A 16,059-nucleotide genomic window follows, 5' to 3' on the forward strand; every position below is an offset into this window, starting at 1 on the left:
ATGGGAGCCCCACCACAGTCCCAGGCACCAGGTCCACACCACAGAGCGACAAAGCTCTTAGAGCTCATTCTCCAGATGAGGAAACTGAGGCCCAGAGAGCTCATGCAGGTCACTCGAGGTCACAGAGCAAGTCAACGGAGAGGTGGGACTGGGACCCAGGGATCCCAGTCTAGTTGATTCTCTCCCGAGTCCTAAACCAAGCTCCCCACCCTTCAACTGAGGGGCTCGACACCCTCCATTTCCCTGCAGACGAGGACTTGACCTGGGGCCCCTCGCTGGTGAGGACCAGGGCCAGGCTTGCGCGGGGAAGGACCTCACCTCCCCCCATCAGATCCGGTGGGACATCAGTCTGGTGTTGAGTTTACGGAAAAAGGATCGCAGCTTGCAAATCTTGCATTTTTTCTTACGGTGCCCTCGGGAAAGGCTTCGAGCCCTGCTTTCCTCCTCTTCTTCATCTTCTTCCTCGTCACTGGCCCAGGGCCCCCAAGCACCCCCATTAAAGTCAGGATGGGCTCGGGGATTCTCAGCTGGGTAGCGCACAGGGATGGCTGTGCGGTTATAGTCCGCCAAGCGGGCCAGCAGGGCTCGGACCACATCCGGCCGCTGGCCAGCGAGGTCCTCCCGTTCGTAGGGGTCAGCACTGATGTTGAAGAGCCACACAGCCTGGCGGGCGCTGGCCATCCGCTCCAGGTTCCACCAGCTGCCGGGGAAGGCAGCCAGCGTCTGGGGTGGGATCCAGTCGCCGTAGCCCGGGTCTCCCGTCAGCAGCTTCCACTCGCCCACGCGGATGGCGGCCTGCACGGCAGTGTTCCAGATGCCGAAGCCACCCTCCAGGGAGCCATGCCGGGCGTGGTTGTAGAGTGGGTCAATGTTGTGCAGGATCTCCGTGCGTGGCGAGGCCCGGCCCTCGCTGATGGCTGGCCACACATCATAGCCGTCCAGCCCGTCGGCTGCCGAGGCGGTGCCACCCGCCAGACCCACCAGGGTCGGGTACCAGTCAGTGATGTGCACCAGTGCTCGGCTTGTCCATCGCTTTCGCTTGAGCAGGGGGCTGTGGACGAAGCCCAGGCCCCGCACGCCCCCTTCCCAGTAAGTGCCCTTGCGTCCTCGCAGTGGCCAGTTGCTGCCCCCCGAGAAGGTCTGGCCACCATTGTCACTGGAGAAGATGATGACACTGTTGTCGTAGAAACCATAGCGCTTGAGGGCCCAGGTGATATTGCGCACGGCCTCATCCATGCAGGTCACCATGGCCGCATACTTCCGCCGGGCCACGTTGCCCATGGTGCGGTAGCGGTACAGGTACTCGCGAGGGGACTGCAGGGGTGTGTGGACCGCCTGGAAGGCCACATAGAGGAAGAGAGGCCGCCGGGGGCTGTGGCTGGCTAGGATGTGGCTGACGCGCTGGGCATAGAGCAGAGTGGAGTACTGGCCGCTGAGCCCCCAGGCCACGCTCTCGCCCTCGTGCAGGTCAAAGCCGCACACCCCCGGGCCGTCGCAGTTGTCATAGGTGTAGTAGTCCACGTTGCCTGTGAGAGAGCCCAGAAAGGTGTCAAAGCCCCGGCGGGTGGGCAGGCACTCCTTCCGGTAGAAGCCCAGGTGCCACTTGCCCACCATGTGGGTAGAGTAACCCAGCTCCTGCAGCTTCTGGGGCAGTGTTACCTGGTCCAGGGGCAGGCAGTTGGGCTGCCGAGGGCGGATGATGGAATGCTGCAGTCCTGTATGGATCTGGTATCTGGTGGGAAGAGGGGAGGACACAGAAGGCACCAGTGAGCCAGAAACCACTGCTCTGGCCACCCAACCCCCAACACTCACCCTGAGGTAGGCTCTGATCCAAGCGCTACCAGTAAGCAAAGTAACAGTAACCAATAGGTGTTATCAAATGTGCCAAGCACTTCAAATGCATTATCTCATTGAATCCTCAAGATCAGCTGAAGCAGGTCTCATTGTCATCTTACAGATGAGGAGGAAAAAGCTCAGAATGGTTAAGCCACCCGTGCAGTATCACACAGCTAGGAAGTTGGGGAGTTAAGAGTTGAACCCGGGCTAATCATAACAACAATAATAAAAGCTGACACCAAGCACTTGCTGTATGCTCAGCATTGTGCCAAGCCCTTTATAGGAATTATCTCACTAAATCCTCACCGTAACCTAGGGGGTGTCTATCGTTATTATTATTCCCGTCTCCCAAATAAGAAAACTGAGGCTCAGTAAATTAAGTCATTTGTCCAGTGATTCACACAATTAGTAACTGGAGTTGGGATTTGTATCCCCAGCAGTCTGACTCCAGGTTTCAGAGTCCCTACACTCTAAGCCACTAACTTGCCATGGGGCCTAGAGCAAGTCTTACACTCCCAAGAAAACTCCTATTCACTCTTAAACGCCCAGCCCAAATGCTACCCTCACTGTAAAGTTTCTCACTCAAAGAATGAGTCACTTTTGCTTCTGGGTTCCCACAGCATTTAGTACAAATCTTCATTGGTCCAACTTGGCCGTAGGATTCTACTCAGTCATCTGTACATGCTCTTGGGCCCGATGATATTTAATGAGACTGTCCCTTACTCATCCTTGCATTCCTAGCATTCAGGTGATGTTTCAAGGACACTCAATTACGAAATGAATGAATGAAGAATGGCCCTCAAAGGATTTTAGAGCCAGAAGGGACCCAAGTCATTTTCTAGTTTATTCACCTCAACTTAAAAAGAAACTAAGGTCCAGAGGAGGGGAAAGACCTTGCCCAAGGTCACTCAGTGGTCAGGAGCAGAGCCAGGACTTGAACATAAATCCAATCAGAGTCCAAGCACAGACCCTCTTCTGGCAAACTAGGCTGCCACTTCTCTTCCCCCACTGAGGCCTCAGTTTGTCATGTGTAGGAGTGAGTTGGTTAGAATGGGACACCTCTAAAAACCTTCCAGTTCCCAAATTTTATGAGACCAGTTCTCATGTGTCTGCCCACAAGTTTATGTGGCCCCTAGATCCAGGTCACTCACACAGGCTAACACCCTGAGGCAGGAGCAAATGGTTAGCAGGACTCTGCATTCCTCGTTTATTCATTCATATCCCTTTCCTTCTGTGGTCAAGGCACCCATGTGATCTGCTTAGGGTGTCTTGCCTTTACTCAAGTCTTACAAGTCCCAAACTAAATAAGAAGCCTGGAACTTCACACGTGTATTAGAACCCCACACGTTTTTCTCACTCCTGGGCATCAGAGTCAAGCCCAGACCTAAATTCCTGACAACTTTAAGCCAGGCACTGGGATGGGTTTTTCTGTTTTGGTTTCCTTATTTTAAAGCTGTTTTGCTGGGCTTCCCTGGTGGCACAGTGGTTAAGAATCCGCCTGCCAACGCAGGGGACATGGGTTTGAGCTCTGGTCCAGGAAGATCCCACATGCCGCGGGGCAACGAAGCCCGTGCGCCACAACTACTGAGCCTGTGCTCTAGAGCCCACGAGCCACAGCTACTGAAGCCCCCGCGCCACAACTACCGAAGACCCCGCGCCTAGAACCTGTGCTCCGCAACAAGGGAAGCCACCACGGTGAGAAGCCCGCGCACTGCAACGAAGAGTAGCCCTCGCTCGCCGCAACCAGAGAAAGCCCGCGCGCAGCAACGAAGACCCAACGCAGCCAAAAAATAAAATAATAAAATAAATTAAAAAAAAAAAAAGTTGGAGCCTGTTGGCCCCGTTGCTTCACTGCTGGGGTGAGTTGAATTGTGCCCCTCTCCAAATGTGACTGCAAAAAAAAAAAAGCTGTTTTGGTTGTTAGCTATCATTAGCTACTACTGCCATTTATTTATTTATTTATTTATTTATGGCTGCGTTGGGTCTTCTTTGCTGCACATGGGCTTTCTCTAGTTATGGCGAGCGGGGGCTACTCTTTGTTGCGGTGCGCGGGCTTCTCATTGCAGTGGCTTCTCTTGTTGCGGAGCACAGGCCCTAGGTGGGAGGGCCTCAGTAGTTGTGGCACACGGGCTCAGTAGTTGTGGCTCATGGGCTCTAGAGCGCAGGCACAGTAGTTGTGGCGCATGGGCTTAGTTGTGGAATCTTCCCGGACCACGGCTCGAACCCGTGTCCCCTGCATCGGCAGGCGGATTCTTAACCACTGCGCCACCAGGGAAGACCCACTACTGCCATTTTTAACACTATATGCCGCACACACTATTTCACTTACCTTGCATAAGAAACCTACAGTGAAGACTGCTATTAGCTCCATTCTACAGGTGACAAAACTGAGACTCCCAAAAGTGCAGCAACGGGCCCAAGTTCAGACAGCTGGCAAGCAGTGGAGCTGAGCCTTGAGCTCAGGTCTCTGAGACTCATGCTCAAAATCTCTCAGTGACGTGGCCTCTGCAGACCTCAGTCAAGCTAATGAACGATTAGATTTGATACAGGAAGTACCCTAGGCCCCTGAGTCACAGCGAGCCTCTCTTCATAGGGGCTGGGCGCCATGAACATTGGTTCATAAAGTGAGTGGGCCAGCTAAGTCACCACAGCCTGTCTGCAAGTGAGTAATGCAGGAAACGGTCTCTCCAGCTTTACCGAACACAACTGGACGCACTAACAAACACTAATGAGAGTAGTCAGCATCAGTCAGATGGGGCCAGCTGCAGGGGGCGGAGGGCAGACGCTGCCCAGCCACGCTCAGCTAACTTTGCAGATCCGGGGGGGTGGGGAAGTGCTGGGGGGGCTGGAACACTGCCCTGCATGCTGTTCATTCCCCTGCTTAAACCAAAAGTCATCTCTCGGAGAGAAATGCAAACATGTGCACAGCTCTCAGGAATGCAGATTCCTCCTCCCTCTTCTGGAGGCTGGTCAACACTTGGTCTTTACCATCAGCCCCCAACCCTCAGCACTTACACTGGTGTCCCTTCCTCTTTCCTGTTCTCTTTCCCAGTTCCTAGAGCTCAATGCTGAGCAGCAGACGGAAGAAAGAAAAGGCATCCCTTTTGACTCCCAGCTCCAGGGCCCCTCTAAAGCACCTGGCCTCTCAGTCCTCTCTCCTACAGACCCCGATGTTTGGCACAGGCGTCGAGTTTGGCCCTCCCTGATTCTGTGCCTCAGCTTCTCCCATCCAGGAAACAGGGAGACTATGGCTCTGGTTTCTGAGATCACACTAGAGGCTTTTGGGTAGAACTTGGGAGAAAGCATGCCCCATCCAAGGATTAGCTTCAGCCGTGCCAAAGGATTTTCTCCTAAGTGGCCAGCGTTTTGCCTTCTACACACACACACACACACACACACACACACACACACACACACACACGCCTCCTGTTTCCCTGCTCTTTTAATCCTGTAATCCTACCACCTTGCCTGTGGACAACTCCTTATGGAGAAAGCAGCACGTCTCCTTGGGGCCCCCAGCCAACTTGGGAGGATTTTGCAGATGAAAAAACAGAGGCTTTGAGAAATGAAGTGACTAGCCTAAGGCTACACAGGTCACTGCATCCTGTGTGTGTCTTTCTCCTCCACCTATCAACTCCTTGGCTTCCTCCTAATGTTGTCATCAAACAATTTGGGGACCCTAATCCCTCCAGTGACATAGAGGCTGCCATTTATTGATAGCCAAGCAGGCTATATGCAACTGGTTTCATCCTCACCACTCCTTTCCAAGATTTAAAACTGTTCACCCCATTTTATGGACAAGAAAACTGAGGCTTGGAGGAGTTAAGTGATTTGCTCAGAGTCTCAGGGTGTGTAAATTGAAGCAGCACTCAACGCTAAGTGTCAGAGGCTGCCATGTCCCTCTAACAAAGAGATGACCAGATGTCTCCTTCACATGGCGTGGAGTTTGAATGTCCTAGAACATCAGGGGGAGAAGACCCCAAAGATGATCCAACCCATTCAGCGTACAGTAGGGAAACTGAGGCCCATGAAGGGCAAAGGACTTACAAATGATCACAGCCAATTGGGGACAGAACTGGCTGTGAGCCCGAGCTTCCCGGTGGGGGTAATGTCGGTACAAGTGAAACCTACAGTTGGGTTTATTTGGGGCTTGAACCACCAGCATCAGTGGCTTGGGCCATGCCTACCTGCCCGTGAGAAGTTGGCTCCGCGAAGGCGTGCAGATGGGCTGGATATAATAATTCTCCAACTTGACACCCTCGGCTGCCAGCCGGTCCAACGTAGGGGTTTCGATATCTGAGCCATGGTAGCCCACGTCGTGGTAGCCCTGGTCGTCGGTGAGGATGAAGATGATGTGGGGAGGCTGGCGTGGAGCGGCCGAGGGCTGATCGCCGGCCTCCGCGGGCGCGTCAGCCACTAGGCTCGGCTTGGCCCAGTCCCAGGACAGGTAGCCGAAGCTGAGCAGGCTGACCAGAGAGAAGCCGGTGAGGGCGTGCATCGCCATGCCGGCCCGTGCGTCCCGGCGCGCAGCGCTCCCAGGGCCTCACCGCCTCGCGCGCCCAGGGCGCACGGCCCGCACGCCCTCCGGCCAGCCCGCCCGGACACCGCGAGAGCGCTCAGCGTCCCCAGGGGAGGCCCAGCGGCCAGTCCGCGACTGTCTGGACTATGAGGCCGGACCTGCGCGGCCGCAGCGGGGCGCTCTGGGGAGGTCAGGCCCGCGCCGAGCTGCCTCCCGCTGCCTGAGCGCCAGCTCTGCGCCGCCCGTGCTCCCTCTCCCCCAGTTCAGCCAGGCCAGCCTGAGACTTGGTGTGGCGGCTTCCAAAAAGTGCTCTCCACCATCCTCTGACTCCCCTCTTCCTTCTAGCCCTCGATTTCTCCCGTCTCCTAATTTCTCTCGCCTCTGCTTTCCCTTTCTCCTCCTCCCGACCCTCCAGCCCCTGGCCCAGCCTCTCGCCCCGCCCGGAGACCGGAGAACTGTCGGCTCCGTAGGGTGGTGGGCAGGACCCCAGCGGGGAAGGGGGAGGAAGCACGGGCTGGGCGGGTCTGTGGGGGACACCGCGGGAGAGAATGCGAAAAAGTTGTAACATCTGCCGGGGCCGAACCCCAGGTAGAGGGGCGGGGCGTCCAGCGGAGGCCCCGCCCCTGGGCGGGAAGCCCGGGTCGGCTGGGCCCTCTGGCTCCAGCCTCCGCCCTGGCCCAGACTGGGGAAAGGAGGGAGGGGGCTGCGCGGAATTCGATGGAACAGCTCTGGAATGGCCCGGTCGGACATTCCTCGATCATGGAGTCTTAGCTTCTCTGAGTGCCAGTCCTGGAAGGGAGGCGCATAATTTTCTATGCCAAGCCGGTCATTCTACAGCTGGTGAAACTGAGGCCCTGAGATGGCCGGGAACTCGTCTAAATCACGAGCAAGTTGGTGGCTTCTTCCCTCTTGGGGCTAACAGCGGCTGGCTGAGTGGCAGTAGAGACAGCAATGGAGAGTAGGGACGACTTTGGCAAGCACCGACTTTGGCAAGCACCAGAAATAGGTTCTGGCCTTGCCGGGGGCTTACCTCTCTCCCCAACCCCTCCCCCTCCTCGTTCTTCAATTGACAGCTTGAATCTTAGACTGGCAGCCCTAGAATCCCGAGGACAGAAGCTGCTGTATACATCTTGTTCTCCACAGGCTCCAGAAGCTCGATCAGTACATATTGCAGGGATGAATAGATGAATGGGCCTCAGAGGTCGCCCAGGCCAACACCCACCCAAGGAAATCTCCACAGCAGGGAAAGCAAGGTGGGGGAACTCCTGGGCCAGGCAAGTATCACAAATGAGTAAAGCAGAGGGGCCACCGTGTTGGCCGAGGAAGGCAGGGACTGCATGGAGCAAAAGACCTCAGCTTCGTGTCCAGCTGACTGTTTTCATGAAAGAATGTGGACCCGTGTTTCCAGATCTTCTGATTTTCCCGAGAACACCCAAATACAGATTATTATGAGAAATATTCCAATTGTTAAGAGCTAGTAACTAATTTAAAGTAAATTGAAGCCCTGTATAGGCCAAATCAAACCTATCTGAGGAATATTTTAGGCCATCGGGCGCCTGTTTGCAACTTCCACTCTGCATCATTGTTTTCCAGATTTTTAACGAGGCTGTATTTTTTTAGTGGGAAAACTGAATTAAACAAAACTAGTTAGGCTTTTTTACTCCCGGAACTTCAATCTTTAATATGCTCATCTCCAAAAGTAGGGGTTGCTAAAACTGTATTTCCCAATTTTATGTGACTGAGGACCCTCTTTTTCACAGAGCTTCTCCAAGAGCCCGTGTTTTGGGAACTTTGAAACACAAAGACTGCCCAGGTGGGTCTTCTCTCCCAGCATCTTTCCCCTGCCAATATTCTGCCGTGTTCCCTTCCCTTTTCTTTAAAACCACTGTGTGTGGGGAAAGAAACCAGACCTCCAAAATAGCAGCCCAAGTGAATCTGCATTTCGAAATGAGGGCTGCGTGGGGCTGGCCACTCCTGTTTGCTCAAAGCCCCAGATTTAGGATGACCAGATTTATCAGAAGGGAAAACTGAGCCTGTTGTTCCGGCAGAAGAAATGTTGAAGATGGACAGGAAAAATACAGCCTCCTGCGGGGAATGCAGCTAAAATGGTGCTTCCGGAGGCTTCAGCCTGAGGCTGTCCAGGGTGTCAAAGTGGGACAGGTCACAGGAGGTCAGATGGACTTGGGTTTTGTATTCTTCGCATTGTCTGTCCCAGACCTTGGTCAGGAGGAACTGACCAAGTTCCTCCTGAGAAATGGCACAAGGAGAAACAGTGAGGGGGTTGGGGTGGGGATTCAGACTTGAAGAAATAGGTCCAGGGAGGCCAGCCCACGGGCTGTAGATCTCTGTGGAGCTGCCACAGGGACAAGACAAGCAGACTTTCTGAGAGTTCAAGACCGTGGGCTCTGACATCAGACTGCTTGAGTTCAAATCCTGGCACTTATTTGAGGTCAGGCCTTGGCCAAATTATTTTGCCTCCCTCAGCCTCAATTTCTTCATCTGTAAAATGGGGTGATAATATAAATGAGACACAACACAGTGCTCAGTAAGTGCCCAGCACATAGTAAGCACTTGATGAATGTCAGTGGTTATGATGATTGTTCTCTGTGCTTCTGAGAGAAAAGACTGAGTCCTGTGGGTGAAAGTTAGTGGGAAACAGATTTCAGGCCAATTTAAGGGATTACTTGTGTAGGAAACCTGGCAGCTTGCTTAATAAAAGGATGGCAGTGATGGGTGAATCACCGTGTGGAGAAGAGTGGGTGGACTCTTGTTCCCCAATATTCACATTTCTTTGAAGAGTCCCTCAGTAATCACTGAAACCCACAGTGGCTTCTGAGGGCTCCATTCCCCGCCCCCCCCCCCCGCCTCTAATGTTCTAGGGGAATAAACTCTGACCCTCAACTCTTCCTTTAATGCCATTACACAACTGGGCCAGGGTGCAACCTTGAAGCCTGACATTTCCAAAGGCTTAGGGATGACAAAGCGGGAAATAAACACACAGAGTAATGTGAACCCAGGTCATGCCACTTTCAGAATGTCGCTCGCTCGTCTTCCCTTTGTGTTCTCTACCGTGTGCCTACCTGTCCTCTTCCCTGGGACAATGTCCATCAGCCCTACCCCATCCAGGTAGATCGCAAGAACTCCAAGATGTCTTCAGTTCAGACCCAAGAAGTAAGGCTCAGAGAAAGAGAAGTCCCTTCTCCAACTAAACCAGCCTTTGCAGTTTCTATCTCAGGATCCAAGATGATTCCAAGATGATTGACAGCAGGAACATCCACAGGGAAGTTCCACCCCCCCATTCCCATAGGTGCACACATACGCCATAACCCCCAAAGGACACCTACATGAAAACCCTACTAGAAGCTTAACACATGCACACGAAATGCAGATCAGATGTGGCAGGGGTTGGTGTTGTTACTTGCTGTTGGAGATTTCCATTGATGAAATCAGACTTCAAAAAGCACTGAGTTCCTCATTACTGGAACTATGCAAGAAGGGGAAAAAGTGCCCGTCTGTCCCGGAGGTAATAGGAGAGATTCCTGAACTAAAATGGGGAGCAAAGCTAAAGGACTTTGAAAGTTCTTTCCAACTTGAAAACGTTATGATTCTAATTATTTATTCCCAGACAATTTTTTTAGGACACAGAGATATAAAAGTGAAACGCAGGGGAGTCTTTTTTGTGCCTTTGTCTTTCATTGCTGTGCGTGGTATGTGTGTGTGTATTTGTGTAGGGGGCTGTGTGTGCATAGGTGTGTGTGTACTTGTGTAGGTGTGTAGGTGTGCAGCTGTGTAAGTTATGTTTGGCCGTCTTTGAAGTAAAATTATCTTAGTACAGTTATTATTTCCTTCTGACTTAATTGACCTTGGCAAAGATCTTATGTACAGATCATGCATGTTGTCACCCTCTGGAAGTCAATTTGTCTATGCTGGACCAAATCAAGGAGCTACAAGAAAACATAGAAGGCCTCTGGACAGACAAAAATGTCACAGAGTTCAATCCCTTAACTTAGAGTAGAGCTCCTCAGGCCTTCCTCACTCCAAGCCTACTGACTCTTACTTCATATACAATTCTTATAAGCCTAATGATTTCATTTGCCAGCCCAAGAATATTGGAAGCAGCTCAGAGGGAATACATAAGAAGGTGGCATGAGGCACCTGCCTGTTTTATAGTAATACAGTTTCATAGTGAAAACATTAGGGAGAAACAAAAGAATAAACATAAAATCAGACTGATGAGTTCCCAAAGCCTGGGAGTTTGGGGCCATTTGAGGCAGAAGCAAAGAGCCATATCTACCCGAACAGAACCAAGGGCATCACCAGATCACAACCCAGCATAGAAATGAGTGACGGGTCGCCCTCCAGAGTTTAAATCCTGTTCGGGATCCTCTTTTGAAGAAAACTGGGGAAGGCATCAACTATTTTTTCTATCCAAAATGGTTACTATGACAAGTTCATGGTGTAAGCTCAGCTTCCATTGTAGAACATCCTCCCAGAATTTGCAGGCTCAGGAGGCAGTACCTTCTGCAGTGCTTCTGGGGTGGCGAGGAGGATCCTGCACAGCTGTGATGCTGGAGGTCAGACTCAGCAACCATAGAGCATGCTCCCCAGGGACAGGTCTAGCTCATCCACCTCCTACCTCCTCCTCACTGCCCTCAGATGCCAGCATTATGTTCCCTGAACTTCAAGCCCCGTAAGCCTCTGTAGCTTGAAAGGGTGAGTGGCACTTGGGAAAGCAGCATGCCAAGTGGGAGCACAGAAATTCCCTTTCTCACAGGTGGGCTGTATCCTCCTATGGAAGAGCAAAGACCTCCCACAAGAGAATATTCCACAGGTGCCCTTGTTCACCTCGTCTAGTACCCCCTGGTTCTCGCCTTAACCCCCACGCTCTTGACTAGTGCATCATTCATTATAATTAATTAATGATTAATGGTAAGGTCAGAAGTGTTTAAGAAAGCCAGGATGGCTGCCCTATGGAGAATGTATTGCCAGGGTCCCAGTTAAGGGTGCATGTGAGAAGTCCAGGTAGAGACCGGCCTGCCGAGGTGAGTCGTTCTCCCCAGTGGGCAGGCTGAGGCCCGGTTCTTGCTGGATATCGCTGTATTTGGGCAAAATGGTTCTGGGAGGAAAAGTGCTTTCCTCCTTGATGCTGGGGCAGCCCCTTTAGCATTTCCAGGGGAGACACACATTCCCCTGACCCTTGCTTCCAGGCCCTCTTGGTGGTCTCGCTGAGTGCCCCTTGTCTGTCAGAATCCCATATCAGACATCTGAGCCTGGAGTGGCAAGAGCCCGGGCACCCAAAGCCCCTTGCCTTTAACCCTTCACTGGGCTCTGGCCCTGGGCATTTCAATGGCTCCTTTCTCTGGCGCTCAATGAAACATTCTTCCGAGTAGATTATTGAAAGCAGAGCTCTGGATACACAATGGGCGCTCTGTGCTCACAGCCACTGCCCAATCTGTTTGCCCAGCCTGACTGCAGCCTCCCCTCTCCACACACCATCCACCCTCCACCCACCCGACCCCGGCCCCACCTCAAGGCCAGCTCGCTAGAGGGAGGCCGTATGAAAGGACTTGTTCTCCGCCTTCTCAGAAGTTCCCGCTGTGGCCTCTGCCAGCCTTGGGCAGAATTAGCCTAACGTGTCCCAGGCTTGCCTCCAGCCCATCCATCCATCTACCTGAGGCTCTGCCCACTTTGATGTCCAGAAGCTTCTGTCCTCACTGGTCAGCTGAAGTTTCTCTCTTTCTCACACATACACACACATGCAGATATGTGCGCGCGCGCGCACACACACACACACACACACACACACACACATCAGATGGAACTTTCAAAGAAAGAGGTGAAATCTCAGAGAATCAGATGGAGAGTGGGGGCCACTGAGATCCAGATAAATGGAGGGGCTCCTAAAAGAGAGAATGGCAGGCTGCGCACCAGCGCTGCCACCCACCCCCACCCCACCCCCGCCCACCCCAGGGCTCCAAGTTCCTTGCAGGTTCAGAGATGGCAAGAGTGTTCGGGTTAAATGTGAGACGTCGGAACCAGACTGCCTGTGTTCCAGCCCAGCTCTGCCATTTGCTAGCTGTGTGACTTAGTTATCTGAGTTAACCTCTTGGTACCCCAGTTTTCTTACTTGTAAAATGGAGATAATAATAGTACCCACCTCATAAGGTTGTTGTCAGGATCACAGCAGACAAGGCAAGTGCAACTCTTAGCACAGTGCCTGGTGCATAATAAGCTCTGAGAACAGATAGCTATTGTTATTATTGTTACTATACTTAGATATTGTCATTAGACTTAGATTCTATTGTCATTATATTTAGAGTCTATTCCTACAAGTGTACAAAATCCACTTTCAGGGACAAAAATCCACATTCTCCTGATCAAGTCATTCCTTTCCTCCAAAATTTTCAATGGCTACCAACTGTCTGCAGTAAAAAATCCAGCCCCTTGGCCTGGCACTTAGGGGCAGAACTTTGATTTCCTCCTTCATAATAGTCACTGGATACATGGAAGATAAATAAGTCCCATCACTATATTATGGTTGCCATGGTCATCTTCTATTGTACTACTTGGAGAAACTGGCTTTTAGCACAAATTTATAAGGAGACCCTGCCTGGGGGAACAAAAACAACCCTGAATCAATACCAAATTGAAATTCAGAAGTAATAATAATAATAGCTTGCATTTGTTGAATATCTACTATGTGCCTGGTACCACACATGACACTTTATATCCATTATCTCACAATTCTCATGTAGTCCTATGATGTAGGTAAAATTATTACCATCATCTTACAGATGGAGGAACTGAGAAGCAAAGAAGGAGTAAGTAATTTGCAGGACTTCCCTGGCGGTCCAGTGGTCAAGACTCCACACTTCCACTGCAGGGGGTGCAGGTTCGATCCCTGGCCAGGGAAGCAAGATCCTGCATGCCCTGTGGCATGGCCAAAAAAAAAAAAAAGAGTAAGTAATTTGCCCAGGGTCACACAGCTGGGATGTGTCAGTGCCAGGATTTGAGCCTAGGTCTAAAATCTAACACCTGCTGTATTAAATACCATACCATTCTCCCTCCCGTTAGAGACACCAGGCCTGCCAATAGTGTCTTCACTTCCATTTTTCCCTCTGCACTTGAGTGGTTAAATGTCAACTCTCCCCATGTACTTGGAATGAGCTGGCAGTCCCAGGGCCCCTGAGAGGTCTGAATGGGCCTGGAAATATCACGGATACATACCCTGGGAGGCTCCCTCACATCAATATCCCAGGTGGAGCTGCCTCCTGAAGGGCTTCACCCCTCAGGCCCCGAGGGGGATGGGAGCCACCTTGGAGGCCTGCTGTCAGGCCTGTTCCCTGCCCTCAAACCCCTGTCCCTGAGGCCCCACTGCTGGCTCCAGTAGCTTCACGATGTCCCAAAGCCCTTCATGGCAGAGGCTTCTCCTGGCTGTCTATCTTCTCAGACCCAGATGTCACCTGTCAGCTCTGCTTCCATGTGAAACAAGAGTCAGCCTCTCAGGGCAGCAATCTTGCTGGGCTTTTTCTTCTCAGGGACAGCACAATGCAGCCCCCGCTGCCTCCTGGCCTTGGCTAGGCAGCTCAAAGGCAGGGATGCTCACTAATGACAGGGATGAAGCTTGCCTCTGTTCCCATGGCAACCGTGGCCCTCCACTTAGTCGATCACTTTTTGAAGCTCCTGCTGGTGTGAAAGTTATTTTGCAAAGAAATGCTTAACTCATATCCAGGAACTCTGTTCCGGGTCTTCAGATCCTTCCAGGTCTCTTATAAAGTTGACTTTCTCTTTCCTCCCTTTATTGAAATCCTTTCATCTTTAAAGCTCAGCCCAAATCCTGCCTCTTCTAAGAGACCTTTCCATACTCCCTCACCCTTGCCCTCCCCACGTGGAGTCAATCTCTTGCTCGCCACACTCCCCTGGGGCGTGTTTATGGCTTTATTAGATCACAGTCTGCCTGTTTCACAGTTATTTATGTCTCCTTCTGAGCCCCTGGTGAGCGATCAGCCCATAGTAGGTACTAAACAAATATTTGTCTGAATTTATTTGAATTTCCCTTTCAAGGTTTTTAAAAATTACTATTATTAACAGTACAGACCATTACTAATAATCCGTTATGCTTGTAAAATTATTAACAGTTTATATATAGCTTCAGGCTTGAGGGTACTTCTTTAAACCCCAGCTCCACCTTTGCTAGCTGTGTGACAGTGTACAAGCCCTGGAAATGCTCTCAACTCGCTTCTCATCAGTAAAATAGATTGCTGTAAATATTAAAATAAGTGTGTAGGGACTTCCCTGGTGGCGCAGTGGTTAGGAATCCGCCTGCTAATGCAGGGACAGGGGTTCAATCCCTGGTCCAGGCAGATCCCACGTGCTGTGGAATAACTAAGCCCGTGCGCCACAACTACTGAAGCCTGCACGCCACAACTACTGAGGCCTACATGCCTAGAGCCCATGCTCCACAACAAGAGAAGCTACCACAACGAGAAGCCCACACACCACAGTGAAGAGTAGCCCCCGCTCGCCGCAACTAGAGAAAGCCCGAGCACAGCCACGAAGACCCAACGCAGCCAAAAATAAATAAATAAAATAAATTTATAAAAAATAAAATAAAAGTGTAAAAGGTTTACTTAGCACAGGGCCAGATACCTAGTGGTGCTTCAATAACTGTTAGCTATTATCATTTTTGTGGGGTCTCATTTGGTCCCCACAAAAGCTCTAGGATATGAAGAAGGGCGGGGCTTTTGTCAGTGTTATCATCAGTGACACACGAAGAGACTGAGCTCAGAGAGGGGAAGAGTTGCCTAAATGTTCAGGCATCAGTTGAGTGCTGTGGTGGGCACCTGCTGTCTGCCTTGCAGCCACTTCCCCTCTCCTGGAGACAGAACCCAGATTGTCCTTTGCAGAATTACTCCTCTCCACTGGTGTCAACTCCAGGGACAGGCTTGGACAATCGGAGCATCAGATGTCCCTCTGCCACAGTGATTAGTTCAGGGATGGACAAGGGGTCCAAGTCTGTCCAATGAGACTCGAGTCTGAGATTTTGGGGTGAATTTTTCTGTATTTCTTTTTTTTTTTTTTTTTTTGCGGTACGCGGGCCTCTCACTGTTGTGGTCTCTCCCGTTGCGGAGCACAGGCTCAGCGGCCCTGGCTCACGGGCCCAGCTGCTCCGCGGCACGTGGACCGGGGCATGAACCCGTGTCCCCTGCATCGGCAGGCGGACTCCCAACTACTGCGCCACCAGGGAAGCCCTGTGTGAATTTTTGAGAACGAGATTTTCTCTTTTCTGCTGAAATATAAGCCTGGACCTGCCTGGGGCTAACCCTGACAGAGAGGAAAGCAAAATGCAGAGGCAGAAGCAGATGGACCCATAATAACAGCATCTGAGCACGCGAATCCTGAAGCTAGAACTCCCCTGGCTGTGAGTGACGTGAACCAATGCGGTCTTCCTCATGCCAGTTTGCATTGATGTCTGTCACTTGCACCTGAACAAGTACCAACTATTGCTCCTCCACACAGAAGTCAAGGATCTCTTTATCCCATTCATTCACTCAACAAACACTTATTGCCATCCACTCAGCTGGCCTGAGGCTACAGTGGTGGAGAGGATAATACCAGGCTCTCTGGGAGTTAATAGCCTATTGTCATCTCACTTCACATATGAAGAGACTGAGGCTCGGGCAGGGGGATGCCCCAAAGTATGT

At 51.6% G+C, this 16,059-nt stretch overlaps 1 protein-coding gene across 2 annotated transcripts; it reads right to left on the bottom strand.

Moving 5' to 3' along the window:
- Window positions 1–215: 215 nt before the first annotated feature.
- On the bottom strand, window positions 216–8,854 carry ARSI (arylsulfatase family member I). Of its 2 annotated transcripts, none has more exons than XM_060295479.1 (2): window positions 8,823–8,854; window positions 216–1,750 (listed from the first exon to the last, which is right to left on the bottom strand). In XM_060295479.1, exons 1-2 carry the CDS (start codon window positions 8,852–8,854, stop codon window positions 328–330), a joined length of 1,455 nt encoding a protein of 484 aa, XP_060151462.1. In that variant the 3' UTR covers window positions 216–327. The 2 variants fall into 2 exon arrangements, with proteins under 2 accessions (XP_060151462.1, XP_030689936.1); XM_030834076.2 differs by lacking the exon at window positions 8,823–8,854 and adding an exon at window positions 6,024–6,707 and having other exon boundaries at window positions 216–1,732.
- Between the last annotated feature and the right edge of the window lie 7,205 nt (window positions 8,855–16,059).

This window comes from Globicephala melas, chromosome 3, assembly GCF_963455315.2.
Source record: "Globicephala melas chromosome 3, mGloMel1.2, whole genome shotgun sequence".
NCBI classification, from domain to species: Eukaryota; Metazoa; Chordata; class Mammalia; order Artiodactyla; family Delphinidae; genus Globicephala; species Globicephala melas.

Coding starts and splice junctions, on each gene's coding strand:
- ARSI (XM_030834076.2), bottom strand. CDS start 6,340: ATGGCGATGCACGCCCTCACCGGCTTCTCTCTGGTCAGCCTGCTCAGC. Junction 1,733..6,023: donor AGCCAACTTCTCACGGGCAG/GTAGGCATGGCC, acceptor TCTTCCCACCAG/ATACCAGATCCATACAGGAC.